The sequence below is a fragment of the Babylonia areolata genome, chromosome 27 (genome assembly GCF_041734735.1).
Source record: "Babylonia areolata isolate BAREFJ2019XMU chromosome 27, ASM4173473v1, whole genome shotgun sequence".
Classification (NCBI taxonomy): domain Eukaryota; kingdom Metazoa; phylum Mollusca; class Gastropoda; order Neogastropoda; family Buccinidae; genus Babylonia; species Babylonia areolata.
This window is the reverse complement of record NC_134902.1, coordinates 3,675,663-3,692,471: the sequence shown is the minus strand read 5'-3', so window position 1 is coordinate 3,692,471 and position 16,809 is coordinate 3,675,663. Positions and strand designations below refer to the sequence as shown.

Below are 16,809 nucleotides of genomic sequence, written 5' to 3'. Positions count from 1 at the left end.
GTAACCATATCTCCAATTTAAAGACAAAACGCACAACTCTCCTGCAAAAATAATAAAAACTTGATTCCGACACCACGAAAGGTTTGTGATGATGATAGAAATACACAAGATAAAACAACTGTAGGAATACACGTATCAGATGCCAGTCTCAAATTTGATAGATGAAGAAACAAACTCTCTTCAACATAGTTGCAAAAGTCTGACACAACCACCATGCAGTATTCTTTCTCTAGTTAGCATCCAATAAGGATTCTGTCGTTTGCTTCGTCGTCGTCACAGAAAAAAAGTTACGAGCTCGTGAAGAAAAAGGAGAATAGTGGCTGCATGTTCCCAACACCACTATTCCTAAATGACGGCAGACGGTCATAACAAATAAACCAGAGGCAGGAGGATATGTCTGAACCTTTATCCACCCATACAATCAACCCCCCTTTTTTTCTTCTTCTTCCCCCCCCCCCCCCCCAGTTCAGGGAGCATATCATTCCATTTCACTGACATATTGTCTGTCTGCCATTTAAGTAACACACATTTTCTTGCTCATCTAAGTGTCTGGAGCTCACAACCTTTTCCTTTCTTTCATTCTTTATTCAGTTATCCATTTTTTTCAAAGAGTGACGACACAGCGTGAAGAAACAGTTGTTCAGGACTGGTAAAAGAGACAAACTGTGCAGGGTAATGTGGACCCCCCCCCCACCCCACCCCCCCTATGTTTTAATCCCCCTGGTACAGATCCAGTCTGCTGATGACAGTCCCCGTTTCCCTGGACCACAACGCAGCTTCGCCGGCAAACCATACAACCAGATAATAATCTGTCCAGTCAGCTAGCTAACTATAAATATAATAAGTAGACACACATGAGTATCTATGAGCCGAGCCCCCCACCCCCACCCCCTCCGTCCTCCCCCCCACCCCCTCCGTCCTCCCCCCCATCAGTCGAATCGACAAATCCATTCATCCACTGAACCATACAGAGAAACATTTACAGTGGAAGGACAGAATGAATTGAGCTGAAACAGGAGAAAGAACAGACAATGGGGTGGGGGGGGGCGGGGGGCAGGGAAAAAGAACCCACAGAAATATCTGAAGTGGAAGGATAGAGCAAATAGAGCTGACATTGGAGGAACAATAGAAAACAGAGTAGGGGAAAAAGAACCCACAGAAATATTTGGAGTGGAAGGATAGAGCAAATAGAGCTGACATTGGAGGAACAATAGAAAACAGAGTAGGGGAAAAAGAACCCACAGAAATATTTGGAGTGGAAAGACAGAGTAAACAGAGCTGACATAGGAGAAAGAATAGAAGACAGAGAGTAGGAAAATCAACTCAGTGAAACACTTACAAATTACGTGGAAGGATAGAGCGAACACAGCCAACAATTAAGAAGACTAGAAGACAGAAAACGGGAACAAGGACCCATAAAAATCATTTACCGAACAAAGGAAGAGCAAACAGAGGTGACAAAGGAGACAGAACAGAAGACAGAAAACGGGAACAAGGACCCATAAAAATCATTTACCGAACAAAGGAAGAGCAAACAGAGGTGACAAAGGAGACAGAACAGAAGACAGAAAACGGGAACAAGGACCCATAAAAATCATTTACCGAACAAAGGAAGAGCAAACAGAGGTGACAAAGGAGACAGAACAGAAGACAAGACAACCGGAAGAAAGAGAGATGATGAAAAAAAAATATCAAAAGAACTCCTCTATCATACAAACAGGGAGACTGAAAAGACAGCTCCCTAAAGTCCACCGAAAAGTAGCCACATTGTGAAGTGCTAAGTACACACGGAATGTATCACTATTTCCTCAAGATGTCATTGATGCAACGGTCCATGTTTCCTGCTGAACACGGCATGAGAAAGGAGGACTATATGTACAATCAAAACAGCAGGCAGGACTCTATGATTGAGGTACACATCTGTAACACGCATGATTTTTGAACCATCGGCAATCATAATACTTTGTTCAATGTGGTTATGCTTCTACAAAAAAAAAAAAATACAAAAAAAACAACAAGCGGTTAAATCAACAATCTTAAGAGTTACTTTCAGCCAAACACAAAACAAAGAAAATAATTCTCTTGTTTTCTTCCCAACACGAGCATGCATAAGAATACTTGTGGTGCTAAATTCAAAGGCAAATCCTGGTCCACAGCCAATCCACACACACACACACACACACACACACACAAATTCAAGCTGCAAGTTAGTTTCATTATCAACATCACCATTGTTTCAATGAGGCTTTGTGTACACAAAAACCATTGCACGTTTGAAAGCAAACAATCAAAACATCTATCAATCAATCTCTAGTTATTTCAATTTTTCCTGGAAACCAAACACGATATCCCCCACAAGCAGCCACCAAGGCTGATGAAAGTAGCTCTGGAATCACAACACCTGCCACACACTACGCCAGACACAGTCTGGAATCAACCGCCCCCCCGACTCCGAATAAGGAACACATTTCCTGTACTTTCTAAAGCATGAAGGCAGGCAAACAGCAGCCCGTAGAATGTATGTTTAAAACACTTGTTCCCACACACAACCACCAGCACAACCTAAACTTTTACTACGGCGCCAACACTCACCTACGCCCTTCCACACCGTCCATGTATCACAACTGTCCTATGGCAGGCTACAAGTGCGGCATGTTGTTGATGTGTTGTCTCCCATCTCTTGTGGTACATCGGCAGATAGGTGTCACCCCCCTGGGCGCTGGCTTCCCCCCATGTTTTGTGTTCCTCTCGCCTGTGTGTGGTAGCGCTCCACACTCTTCTCTCTCTCACACACACACACACACACACACTCACTCAGGAACACACAGGGCTCTAGCTGGGCACGTGCACACTGTCGTAGTGACTCAACGCCGTCTCCAGCTTCCGTGTCATCTGCACAAAAGTTTCAGTTTCAGTTTCTCAAGGAGGCGTCACTGTGTTCGGACAAAATCCATATAAAGCTACACCACATCTGCTTGGCAGATGCCTGACCAGCAGCACAGTCAGGCCTTTAGTGCATGCTTATACATACCAGAGTGGGTTTCTTCTACAGAATTCGGCCAGAGGACAACACTCGTTGCCATGGGTTCTTTTACAGTGCATGAGGTGCGTGCTGCATATGGGACCTCGGCGTATCGTCTCATCCGAACGACTAAGACACTCATTTTGGTTTTTCAGTCAAACTTGGGGCAAAAGGTGAGAGCAGGATTCAAACCCACACCCTCACAGACTCTCCATGTCAGCAGCTGAGCGTCTTCACCACCCTGCCACTTTCCTCCTTGCACAAAAACAAGGTAGAGCGCTGTTTGTCGCTGTGACAAGTCGGGTTTAAGGACAGGTGCTTGAAATAAAGACATCAGATCCAGACAAAAAAGGAAATTTTCTATCTAAAATTACGTTTAAATAACATACATACCGTGACCCAACTAGTGCAGACTCCGGCTGGGGTCTGACATTCCTGTCCTGTGCAAACTACTATCCAGCCTATGCGGAGAAAACGAAAGTACTACGGCCGATAACCTCCCGGAAGTAGGTAACCTCCCCTTTGTCCCGCTGGCTAGCGCCTTCTTTTTCCGGCAGCCATTATGACTCCTGTATCTTTGCTCTCCATACGGCTAAGTTTTTTTCGTATTTTCTGCCTGTCTGTCGATTCTCTGGCATTCTTGTTTTTAGTCAAATTTTGTCTTCAACCAGGTCACATAATTATATGGTTAGATTGGGAGATCAGGCTAAAATTAAGGCGCGATTGCAATCAATTCGCGGACACTCTGGGCCCTCTATTTCTGGCCCTCTCAACAACGCCAACCCACCGCCTCCTCCACGTTGCTCTTTTCACACTACCCCTCCCCACTCTTCCCCACCCCACACATTCTTATCCCAGGCATAGACGGGCCCAATAGCCGAGTGGTTAAAGTGTTGGACTGTCAATCTGAGGGTCCCGGGTTCGAATCACGGTGACGACGCCTGGTGGGTAAAAGGTGGAGATTTTTACGATCTCCCAGGTCAACATATGTGCAGACCTGCTAGTGCCTGAACCCCCTTCGTGTGTACATGCAAGCAGAAGATCAAATACGCATGTTAAAGATCCTGTAATCCATGTCAGCGTTCGGTGGGTTATGGAAACAAGAACATACCCAGCATACACGCCCTCGAAAACGGAGTATGGCTGCCTACATGGCGGGGTAAAAACGGTCATACACGTAAAAGCCCACTTGTGTACATATGAGTGAACGCAGAAGAAGAAGAAGATCCCAGGCATATAAGCCAGTACCCGCCCCCATCCATCACCACACCACACCTTCTTCTCAAAGGCATGCAAGTGATAGCAAGTCACAGCCCACACAGTGATACTGCAGGTCACAAGCATCACCATCACAACAAGGTAGGAATGGTAAAGAAAAGAGGACTTTCATGACCGGTAATATATGAGGCAATAATGGAAATACGGACTTCAAAGAACTTGTTGTTCTATGGCGATTCCTAAACTAGTGATATAAACTATCAAAAAATGAAATAATTTTTTTTTTTTAAAACCTCTTGGCAAAGATGCAACTGACCTGAATCTCAGGGCTAAACACAGTACATATTAGCACCTCAAACTAACTATCATACACAGCACGCTATATCCACAAAGGGGTTTGTTTTTGGTTGTTCTACAACAGTAGTCCCTAAAGTCTCCTCAAAAGACATTTGGTCAAAGGGCCTTGCAGTATCAAGCTCCGACTATCTGGAATTCTCTTCCTCTGGATGTCCGTCACTCACCCTGTCTATCCACTTTCAAAACCAATTCAAAAACTTATAAAACATGACCCATGAATGTAAAGCAGCACTGCCATCTCTGTCTGTCTTTTTTTTTTTTCCTCCCAATTTCTTCCCCAATGAAGTGCCCATGTAGTGTGAGTGCTTATGGCTGGGTGGGCATGCGTGTGCCAGGCAAATTTTGTTGTTTTTACGTTTTATCTTTACAATCTGTATGATATTGGTGATTATTTTTTTCTTGTATGTGTTCATGTGGTGCTGTCTGCCAAAATGTACCATTGTATGTATACTGTTTTATGGAAAGTTCTTTTTTTTTTTTTTTTTTTTTTGCTGCCCTATCATCTGCACCATTTCAGTGGCATTACTCCCACACCACTCATTTAGATTCCCCCATACACGGCCACACCCAGGTTCATCCGTCACAATTCCAGCGTCGGCAGTCCACAGGGAGCCATCGATGTTGGGTCGCTAGGAGGCCACACACCAGAGGAGACCCTGCACTGCTGCTGAGTCACTTCGGTGGTGTTCAGTGGTGCCTGTTCTGATTTAACATACTTAGGACACCACCTACTAAGCCGCCTACTAATGACAATAATGGCTTAGTCGCGGAGCCAGATTGAGTGAGCATCTCTCCCAGAGTGGAGACCACCACCACGTCCCTCAAACAACAGCCCCCCCCCCATGAATCTGCCAACACTGAAGACACTGACAGGACTCACCCCAAGCACAGAACTGGAGGGGTATCGAAACTGAGGTCACCATGAGAGCAGGGCATGAAAGGCCACAGACTCTGAGACTGTTTTGTCTGTACTGATGATGATGGATATGGATATGGAAAGCTCTTAGTACCCACTGTACAGGGAGTTAACGCCTATCATTTCTACACATTTCTAAAACAGAAGGAACACAGGAACCAATGCCAGCACTGTAAAAGAAAGAGAAGTGGCGGTGAAGACCAGGCCGCTCACTTCCATGACTAAATAAAACAAAACAAAATTTTTAAAAAATAATAAAAATTCTGATCCTAACAGAACTGTTTCTGAGATTGGAGGTGGAAAGACCAGGCAACTCACATACTGCTAAAATGAAACAGAATAATCATTAGAAAGAAGAAAAAAAAAAAAAGAAAACAAGAGAGGCAAGGCCTTCAAGACTCACTTGTGATACACTTTTAAAAAAAAATCCAAGATTTTTATGTATTGAGTATAATTTCAAAATGTAATGTTTAAGATGAGAAAGATCAGTTTAAAGCAAATTAAGTCCCCTAGCATTAATTACAGAGTAATTTCCCTTTTTTACTATCTGCACCAAAACATTTGCAAAATAAATAAAACTTCCATGCTTAGCAAAAGAAGTTCCTGTTTTAACATAAAATGATAATAATGACTCCTCTTGTTGTTGGGTCAGAATAGCAAAATAAATAAAACTTCCATGCTTAGCAAAAGAAGTTCCTGTTTTAACATAAAATGATAATAATGACTCCTCTTGTTGTTGGGTCAGAATATCAGATCAAACTGCCAAGTTTAGAGAATACAAAAAATATAAATATAACAGTAAATGCAGTTTGCATATAATTAGGCTTCATTTTTTTTTTTTTTTTTTTTTTTGTGCCCATCCCAGCGGTGCAATATTGTTTTAAGGGGGGACTTGGCGTGCATTTTTCTAGTATTTTTGTATCTCGACTTCTACTAAAGCTATTGCCATGAAATTTTGCACATAGACAGCAAAGTGGATTTGGAGCTAGAATACAAAGTTTCAAATGTTCATGTTACATAGAAATAATTTTATGATTTTTTTTCTTGTTTTTGTGCTGTCGAAAACGAGTACGTCTGCTCCTCCTCTACAGTTTGCAAAGTTAGGTAGTATTGAAGCTAAAATCATAATCAATACAAAGGACATGAATAGAAGAGTGCAATAGACATAAATTAGTATGTATAAATGTACATAAATGTAAATACCATCGCCAAGACTTTGGAGAAAATTGACAAATGTAAATAATTATTTTTAACCTAATATAACACTAAAACTGTCCAAGATCCATACTTTCTAATGGTTTCATTGCACTCAGAAGCCATTTTTCCATCTATATGCAAAATTTCAAGGCAATAGCTGTTGTAGAACTTGTACAGTAAAGGAGGGCAGTACATACGTATGGAATAAAAAGTCGTTTTGAGAAATTTGACTCCAAAGATAGAATTTAATGTGGACAAATGAAAGGAACAATTTTCAATAGTATTACTATCATTTTCCAATAATTATCAAGTATGATACCTTGTCAAGACATTCTGTACAGTTTTTTCTATGTGGCATTGGAAATCAAACACTCAGAACTGCCCAGGCCCATACACCTCCCCTTCTCTTTCTTGTCTTTCCTGGCGTTCCATGCGTCGCACCATCTCTATTTTCTTTCTCTTCTCTTTCTCCTTTTCTGATGATTTTCTGCTGGATTTCACCACCCTGGCAGTGTCCTCTTTCAAAACAAAGTCACCCAGAGTGCTTCCTCCCACAAGCTCCAGTTCCAGCATCACATCCAGCAGGGCCGAGGACCCTTTGTTGACCTCCCTCAGTCACCCTCAGGCTCTGAAACACATGATACATTACAGTACACTTTTTTTTGCACAGCTTCATACATTTGTAACATATACACACATCTGTACAAGCAGTCTTACACACACACACACACAACAAACACATAACCTGAAACACACACATGGAATATACACATCTCATACACATACATAATGAACAAACCCATAACCTGAAACATATTCAAACACACAGAATAATCACACACACAAACACACTATGAATAAACACATAACCTGAAACACACACTAATACACTGAACACACTCACAGCCACACACACACACACACACTGAATAAACACAACCTGGAACACACACACATTGATTGAATAAACACATAACCTCTCACACACACCACACGACACACACACAGCCCCCCACTCACCCCCTCACACCACAATCTAATTCTCTCCTCTCACACTTCACAATGACCAGGAAGAAGTATGAATGATAAAGAAAACAAAAAATAAACAAAGAAATCAACGATCGACTTACCGGTTCTTTGCATTCTGGACACAATGCACCACTGGAATCGATGAGACACTGAAGGCAGCTCAGGTTCATGATGATGTTGAGATCGTCACTTCTCACTTCTCCTACAGCTTCCTCTTCCAGTCTTTGTTTTTTGCTGGGTCCAGACTCATCTACTTCTTCACTAGAATCAGACACTGCCTTCTTTTTTGAGAAAAAGTCCTTTTCTTTTCTTTGAAGTAGAGGACGGGTATTCCATAGCAGACGACGTTGATGGAGTCGGCTCACAGGTTGTCGATTCGACCTCAGTTTGCTGTGATTGGCGGCTGGCTTTTCCACATTTCCCTTTTCTCTTCTTTGTACCAAACTTATGGAGTACTCTAAACTTCGTTCCAAACTTTCTTGGCATTGTAAAAAAGCAAAACTGTGCCTAAAACTGACAAAATGAATGTCCTAGTTAGCTCACTTCGAAACAGACGCTATGAACAAAGATGGCGGATGACTGGAGTTTCGGCCAATCAGAATCATGGATTTACCCTCGTGACAGCTTAGGCCCAATCACCAGTTTATACACTGTTGTTGGGTGAGCCATTTCGTGCTTCGCGGAGCTCACGCACTGAGGTTGTTTGCATATGAAATTAGGTTGACCGGAAAGAGCGTATGTTTAGCTTTCAAACGAGCGGTCACACACCTCAATTGGTAAAACGAAAGTGGTGGTTGCTAGGGTCTGAAGATAGCGATTTTTGTGATTCGACTTCGATTTCCGATAAATATTTGAGGCCACCTACATTAAAAAAAGTACAATTACACACACTTTTATGCAAAATTAAAGCAAAAGACACCCAAAAAGTGTTTGTAGATATATTATTCTTTCAAAATTTACAATAACCCCAAAACACATTTTCTGGTGATTTTTCATCAAAAATGCACGCCAAGTCCCCCCTTAAACAAGATGACTGGAAAGAACTGAATTTTTCCTATTTTTATGCCTAATTTGGTGTCAACTGACAAAGTATTTGCAGAGAAAATGTCAATGTTAAAGTTTACCACGGACACACAGACACACACACACAGACAACCGAACACCGGGCTAAAACATAGACTCACTTTGTTTACACAACTGAGTCAATAAGAACAACAAAAAAAAAAAAAAAAGAACCCCCAAAACAACTCACATCCTGATAGAACTGTATCTGGGAGCGGAGGTAGAGCTGCATCATGTCCTTGAAGTCCCGAACCCTCTCCCGCTGGAAGTGGTTCATCTCGGCCAGGGTGGCGTAGGAGATGGTGTCCGCCTTGTGCAGCACCTTCTGCACCTCCCCCTCCGTCATCTTGCCCTCCTCCTGCTGCTTCATGCACTCCTTGGCTCGCCCGATGGCTCCCTGCACACACAGCGCAGCGTGGGTCGGGTCTGTCGCACTGCGTTGGGTTGTGGTGTGTTGTGTTGTGTTGTGTTGTGTTGCATTGCCGTGTGGTGTGGTGTGGTGTATTGTGGTATGGTGTGGCGCTGTGTGGTGTAGTGCATTGTAGTATGGTATGGTGCATTGTAGTATGGTATGGTGTGGTATGGTGTGTTTTGTTGTGGTGTGGTGTGGCATGGTGTGGAGCAATGCGTTGTGGTGCATTGTCGTTTGTTGTTGTGGTGCTGTGTGGTGTAATGTGTTGTGTTGTGTTGTGTTGCATTGTTGTGGTGTGTTGTGTTGCATTGCCGTGTGGTGTGGTGTATTGTGGTATGGTGTGACGCTGTGTGGTGTAATGTGTTGTGTTGTGTTGTGTTGCGTTGCCGTGTGGTGTGGTGTATTGTGGTATGGTGTGGCGCTGTGTGGTGTAGTGTGTTGTGGTGTGGTGCATTGTAGTATGGTATGGTGCGTTGTAGTATGGTATGGTGTGTTTATGTAAGTTTGTGCCTGCCTATGTGTGCGTATGTGTTAGGGTAGCTGTTAGATACACATGTATGTTAAAATGTATGTATGCAGCGTGTGTGTGTGTGTGTGTGTGTGTAGTCACATTTTGGTGTGTGTATGTAACATAGATATAATGTTTTATGTTAACAAAAGTGTTTTTGTAAAGCACCTAGAGCAGATTTCTGGATAGTGTGCTATATAAGTATCCATTATTATAATTATTATTATTATGGTGTGTTTTGTTGTGGCGTTTTGTTGTCATGTGGTGTGGCATGGTGTGGAGCAATGCGGTGTGGTGCATTGTCGTTTGTTGTGGTGTGGTGTGGTGTGGTGTGGCGTGGCGTGGCGGACTGAAATTCATTGGGTTGCGTTGTGCTGCAATGTGTCATTGTGTTGCAATGCACTGTGTTGTGTTGAGTTGCACTGTATTGTATCATATTTCTTGCACTGTAATTATACAGCTCAAAAAAACAAAAATGCCTTGACCAATTTCAAAACTTTTTCATTCATACTGGTTGGGTGGGGGGGGTCTACTTAAACGAGACAGCAGATAATGGTAAGTTATTTTCAATCTGTTGTTGCGCTGCATAGACAGCAAGACCTAGGCTTTTAGACAATGTGCATGTTTACTCTGTAAGAACTGTGCATTGTTAGCAAGACCTAGGCTTTTAGACAATGTGCATGTTTACTCTGTAAGGACTGTGCATTGATAGCAAGGCCTAGGCTTTTAGACAATGTGCATGTTTACTCTGTAAGGACTGTGCATTGGTAGCAAGGCCTAGGCTTTTAGACAATGTGCATGTTTACTCTGTAAGGACTGTGCATTGGTAGCAAGGCCTAGGCTTTCAGACAATGTGCATGTTTACTCTGTAAGGACTGTGCATTGGTAGCAAGGCCTAGGCTTTTAGAACAATGTGCATATTTACTCTGCGTGGACTGTGCATTGACAGTAAGGCCTAAGCTTTTAGACAATGTGCATGTTTACTCTGTAAGGACTGTGCATTGATAGTAAGGCCTAGGCTTTCAGACAATGTGCATGTTTACTCTGTAAGGACTGTGCATTGGTAGCAAGGCCTAGGCTTTTAGACAATGTGCATGTTTACTCTGTAAGGACTGTGCATTGGTAACAAGGCCAAATCTTTCAGACAATGTGCATGTTTACTCTGTGAGGGCTGTCTCACCTCATGCACTTTGAGGACGTCCGGGTAGACGTTCAGCAGACCTCTGTATTCCAGCAGCGAGTCCATCAGTGGGTACGTGTCGCTGCTGGGCTGTACACACACATACATACACATATGTACATACACACACACACACACACACACACAAATATATAGTCATACACAAACACACACGCATACATACATATATATATATATATAGCCACACACACACACACACACACACACACACACAAGTCAAATAAACACACACAGTCAAAAGGCTGTAGTTAGGTTATAGTTAGGTTGGGCTTTCCCTTTTTATTCTAAAAAAATTTTTAGTTCTTCAAACTCTCCACACACACACACGCACGCACGCACGCACGCATACGCAAAGAAACGTACACACAATCACACCCTCTCTCCTCCCCTCTATCTCCCAACCCAATCATACGGCTAAGTTTTTTCGTATTTTCTGCCTGTCTGTCGATTCTCTGGCGTTCTTGTTTTTTGTCAAATTATGTCTCCAACCAGGTCACATAATTATGTAGCTTGATTGGGCAATCGTGCTAAAATTAAGGCGCGATCGCAATCGATTCGCTGACACTCAGGGCCCTCTACTCCTGGCCCTCTCAACAACGCCAACCCCATAAACAAACAAATAATAGTCATACAAGTAAAATGATAAAAGGCTGATTAGATAACACAGGAAACGAATGATGAGCACCCAATAGGCAGCTGTCGGTCGGCTACACCAAGGAAGGCAGCCTGTTAAGCGAATCACTCCACATTTGTAAAAGCGCTTAGAGCTTGGCCTCCGAGTTGAGGATTGGTGCTGTATCATCACAACTCACCTGTCTTTCAAAGGCTTTCCCGATCTCGTCAAAAGCATCACCTGTGTGATCGATGGCAGCTGTTAACTGTTTGGAAGCTGCAAAGAGACCGGAAACAGGAAAGCATGATGAAAAAAATCAATAAGTTACTTAAAAAAAAAAAACAACCACCAACAAAATATCTATGAAGAAATAGTATTACAGTTAAATACAGTACATTAAAGAAAGAACACTACCAGCCGGTCTTACTTAAAACAGTTATAGGCAGCACTGAAATAATCATAAAGACAACAAAACAGGTAAGAGAGAACACACGTCATCAACATTTCATTTTCTGGTATGCAGTGTGTCCAAATTCTGATGTAAGACACACAGGACCAACCCTCTGATCTCCCAATCGTGTTATAACCATCTACCTTTTGCAGTGGTAATCAGCTCATATCCATGCCCACACACATGAATACATACACACACACACACACACTCATGCACACATACACACACTCATACACCTTTCACAGCCATTAAACATTGGTGAAATACAAAAGCAAACGCAAAAAAAGAACTCCTTTAAAGCACACAACTGACATAGTAGCTGCTTACTTCAGCCAACATCCAACACATTTTCAGATTTTCGTAAAACCTCAGACCACTGACCTTCATTGGTGTCCAAGTTGAAGGTCATTGCCAGCTGTTTGAAGGCTGTTCCTATTTTTGTGTACTCCCGTTTGAAAGCTGAGAGAAAAAAAAAGGAAGAGTTTGACACAGCCGTTCAAACAGTCAGCCCGGTCACACAACAACAACAACTGTACAAATCTTACACTTGTTCCCATTTGTCTAGGCGCTTTTTTTTAACACACACACACACACACACACACTCTAAACAGATTGTTAAGTAAACGAATAGGTCATGACAACCATCTGTATAGTGTGATCTTACTTAAAAAGCCTGAATTGTGAGCACATGCGTGCGTGCATGTGTGCATGCGTGTGTGTGTGTGCCTCTACGTGTGTGCATATGCATATGCTTGTGTGTGTGTGTGTGTGTGTGTGTGTGTGTGTGTGTGTGCTCTAATGTGTTTTTATACATTATGCTCTGTGTGAGTGTAACATGACACATGACAAACACATGTCTGCTTACGTCTGAATCAAGTGTATGCTTTTTCTGCATGTCTTCACAAAACAACACACACAAAACATGAGGCAAAGCCTTCAAGACCCACTTGTGCTTCGCGCTTTATCCAGTAAAGGAATCACGTGGAGAAAAAAAAAAAGAGATTTTTAAAAAAGCATTGAAAAGTGCTCTGTATTCAATATGATACATAAAATAAGCTTGGAAGAAAAAAATTGATTAAAAAAATTATAAAAACACACCCATACACACACACCTAAAAAACGCATACGAGCGGGATCGAACCAAGCATGTTCAGTTCCAAAGCAAGCAGACTAATCCCCACTGCTGCGGCGCATCTGACATCATTTGACTGAATTCAATAGTTAAAGCTAAACTGACGTTTTTTCTTCGTGCGACAAACAGATGTGATTGCAGTGGACGTAACAACACCGTTTAAAACACGTTTTTTGTGCGTTTTATTACATCTTGATTATTCTTTTATTTTGGCGGTAAATGAGACGTTGCCATCGTTTCAAGCCCATGGCAACACACTGTAGAACTCCAGATCTGCACTGATGAACCAGTCTACAATGGGCTGAAAGAAACGAACAATTCAATTTCTCTTTTATGTTCATTCCAATTGATTCAGTGTCCACTTTAGAATATTTATATGCAGTAAACACGTCAATGGTGCAGTTAGTATCACTGTACGTGTTCTGTCCAGAATGTGTATTTCTTTCCTTTTAATTGTGAACAAGAAAAACAAGGTCGTCGTCTTCGAACACAACCTACCTTCTAGTGGGCCCAACTCAGGTGGGAAGCGGTTTTTAGAATTTTCGGATTTCAGAACGTATATCAACGAAATAAACCGTTAATGATTCGGAAATATGGCGTCATTCGGGAGACTTACAACCTGTTATTGGTATGACTGTGAAGATTTTTTTTCATAGTATGTTTAAGCCAAAGTTGGTACTGGCAAAGTATTTCCAGAGAAAATGGCAATGTTAAAGTTTACCACGGGCACAGGCACACAGACACACACAGACAACTGAACACCGGGTTAAAACATAGACTCACTCTGTTCACACAAGTGAGTCAAAAAGCACACAATTCAGAAGAAAAAAAAAAGGTGTAAAATCATCAACAGCAATCAACACGTTGAAAATCATCCGACCATCACAACTCCAAACTAACTGATTATGTAGGAATTATGCTCACGGCCTGTATCCAACTAAACACTTAAAAATGTACTCACGTCCAGTCTGTTTCTTGGAGTAGTCGTGCATAATGTTGTTCAGCTGCTTGGTGTTCTCGTTCATGTTGTGAACAAACTTCTGGAACGTCTCCATTTTGGCATCTCTGCAACAGTTTCAGTTTCAGTAGCTCAAGGAGGCGTCACTGCGTTCGGACAAAACCATATACGCTACACCACATCTGCCAAGCAGATGCCTGACCAGCAGCGTAACCCAACGCGCTTAGTCAGGCCTTGCAACAACAACAACAAAAACAAAATATTTATCAACAAATCAAACGCCAGTGTAGAACTCACAAAATGTATACGTAACCTCAATACAGGTCAACAGTTCAAGACGGAAATTCTTAGTCATTCACATGAGATTATGAAACTGTGAGATCCTGAGTACAGCATGCAGTCGGCACACACGTAAAAGCACCCACAGCAGCAAAATAGTTGTCCTGGCAAAATTCTGCAAAGTGGATTTGCCGCAAAATTCTGTGGCAGAACCCACTCTGATAGCAAAATTCTGTGGCAGAACCCACTCTGATGGCAAAATTCTGTGGCAGAACCCACTCTGATGGCAAAATTCTGTGGCAGAACCCACTCTGATGGCAAAATTCTGTGGCAACACTCACTTTGAAGTTTGATAACAAAATTCTGTGGCAAAATCCACTATGACAGCAACATTCTGTGGCAACACCCACTTTGAAACAAAATTCTGTGGCAAAACCCAATTTGATAGCAAATTCTACGGCAACACCCACTTTGATAACAAAATTCTGTGGCAAAATCCACTATGATAGCAACATTCTGTGGCAACACCCACTTTGAAACAAAATTCTGTGGCAAAACCCAATTTGATAGCAAATTCTACGGCAACACCCACTTTGATAACAAAATTCTGTGGCAAAATCCACTATGATAGCAACATTCTGTGGCAACACCCACTTTGAAACAAAATTCTGTGGCAAAACCCAATTTGACAGCAAATTCTACGGCAACACCCACTTTGATAACAAAATTATGTGGTAAAATCCACTCAGATAGTATTAGCAAAATTCTGTGGCAAAACCCACTAAGATGGTAAAAAATTCTGTGGCAAACCCCACTCTGAAGTTTGATAGCAAAATTCTGTGGCAACACTCACTTTGCTAGCAAAATCCTGTAGCAAAATCCACTTTGACAGCAAAATTCTGTGGCAAAACCCACTTTGATAAAATTCTGTGGCAGATCCCCTTTGGAAGCAAAATTCTGTGGCAGAACCCACTTTGATGGCAAAATTCTGTGGCAAAACCTACTTTGATAACAAAATTCTGTGGCAGAACCCACTTTGATGGCAAAATTCTGTGGCAAAACCTACTTTGATAGCAAAATTCTGTGGCAGAACCCACTTTGATGGCAAAATTCTGTGGCAAAACCTACTTTGATAACAAAATTCTGTGGCAGAACCCACTTTGATGGCAAAATTCTGTGGCAAAACCTACTTTGATAACAAAATTCTGTGGCAGATCCCCTTTGGAAGCAAAATTCTGTGGCGGAACCCAATTTGATAACAAAATTGTGTGGCAGAACCCCTTTGAAAGCAAAGTTCTGTGGCGGAACCCACTCTGATGGCAAAATTCTGTGGCAGAATCCACTTTGATAGTAAAATTATTCACTCGCCGAGAAAAAAAGAAAAAGGTGTGGGGAGGAAGTGGGGGGGGTGGCGGTGGCACTGCAGTAAGGCAATGCGCGCTCTCCTCAGAGAGAGCAGCTTGAATTTCCCACCAAGATACCTGTGAGTGACAAACAGTGACACAAGAGCAAATGCAAAACCATTCCTCACACGTCCCGCATGTCCAGTGCCTGGTGAGGCGGGCTGATTGTCAGGAAGAACTTGCCACCTTGGTATTCATCTTTTTCCGCTTTCCTCTTCCCTTGTTTCCATTTCTGTGAAACACACACACACACAACACAAAAAGTTCAATAATAATAATAATAATAATAATGGTATTTATAGAGCGCTGAATCCTGTGCAGAGACAAATCAAAGCGCTTTCGCACCAGTCATTCACACGCATGCATAACTCTAAAACTGTCGAAACTAAAGACAAGGAAGGGCAGGCAAGGGAGGCTATTTTGGAGAAGAGATGGGTTTTAAGGCCAGACTTGAAAGAGCTGAGTGTAGAGACTTGACGTAGCGAAAGAGGAAGTTCATTCCAATCACAGCCAACAGTCGAGTGTTTGAATCTGGGTATGCGTAAACAGAGTGGATCCGAAGCCGATCAAAGTGAGCGAGATGGAGTATAGAGGTGAAGGCAGCCGCAGAGATAGGGAGGGGCAGTTTGTGAATGCATCTATAACACAGAGTGCTGATCTTGTACTTTATTCGGTGTGAGACAGGGAGCCAGTGGAGATGTTGCAAAAGAAGAGTGATGTGCTCAGATCTTTTCTTTCTGAGGACGTCGGGCAGCAGAGTTTTGTATGTGCTGAAGGGACTGAATGAATGAAGCAGGCAGACCAGACAATAGAGAGTTACAGTAGTCAAGGCGAGAGAGAATGAGAGAAACGACAAGTCTAGATGTTGCGTCAGTGGACAGATATTTCCGGACGGCAATGATGGGCCGCAGCTGACAGTGGCAGGACTGACATGTCTGACTGATAAATTTTTGCAAGGACAGTGTTCAAGGCTAAAAAAAAAAAGTTAAATGTCCAACAGCCTCACTCACACAACCAACAGGGCAGTGAGTTCACATTCCTGTGCCAA

The 16,809-nt window shown here is 42.3% G+C and overlaps 1 protein-coding gene and 1 long non-coding RNA gene across 3 annotated transcripts in view; both read right to left on the bottom strand.

Annotated features, from left to right (window-relative positions):
* Window positions 1–914: 914 nt before the first annotated feature.
* The window catches only part of LOC143301119 (sorting nexin lst-4-like), a 31,924-nt gene continuing 16,029 nt past the window's right edge, over window positions 915–16,809 (bottom strand). For both annotated transcript variants that reach the window (XM_076615170.1, XM_076615171.1), the window contains 7 exons: window positions 15,890–15,993; window positions 14,083–14,186; window positions 12,371–12,448; window positions 11,735–11,811; window positions 10,902–10,991; window positions 8,992–9,198; window positions 915–2,892 (listed from right to left, as the gene is read on the bottom strand). In XM_076615170.1, the coding sequence (XP_076471285.1) occupies window positions 2,833–2,892; window positions 8,992–9,198; window positions 10,902–10,991; window positions 11,735–11,811; window positions 12,371–12,448; window positions 14,083–14,186; window positions 15,890–15,993 (720 nt within the window). In that variant the 3' untranslated portion in view covers window positions 915–2,832. The remainder of the gene's footprint in view (window positions 2,893–8,991; window positions 9,199–10,901; window positions 10,992–11,734; window positions 11,812–12,370; window positions 12,449–14,082; window positions 14,187–15,889; window positions 15,994–16,809) is intronic.
* On the bottom strand, window positions 6,936–8,393 carry LOC143301170 (uncharacterized). Its single transcript, XR_013057739.1, has 2 exons — window positions 7,841–8,393; window positions 6,936–7,338 (listed from the first exon to the last, which is right to left on the bottom strand). It is a non-coding gene; the product is annotated as an uncharacterized LOC143301170 (long non-coding RNA).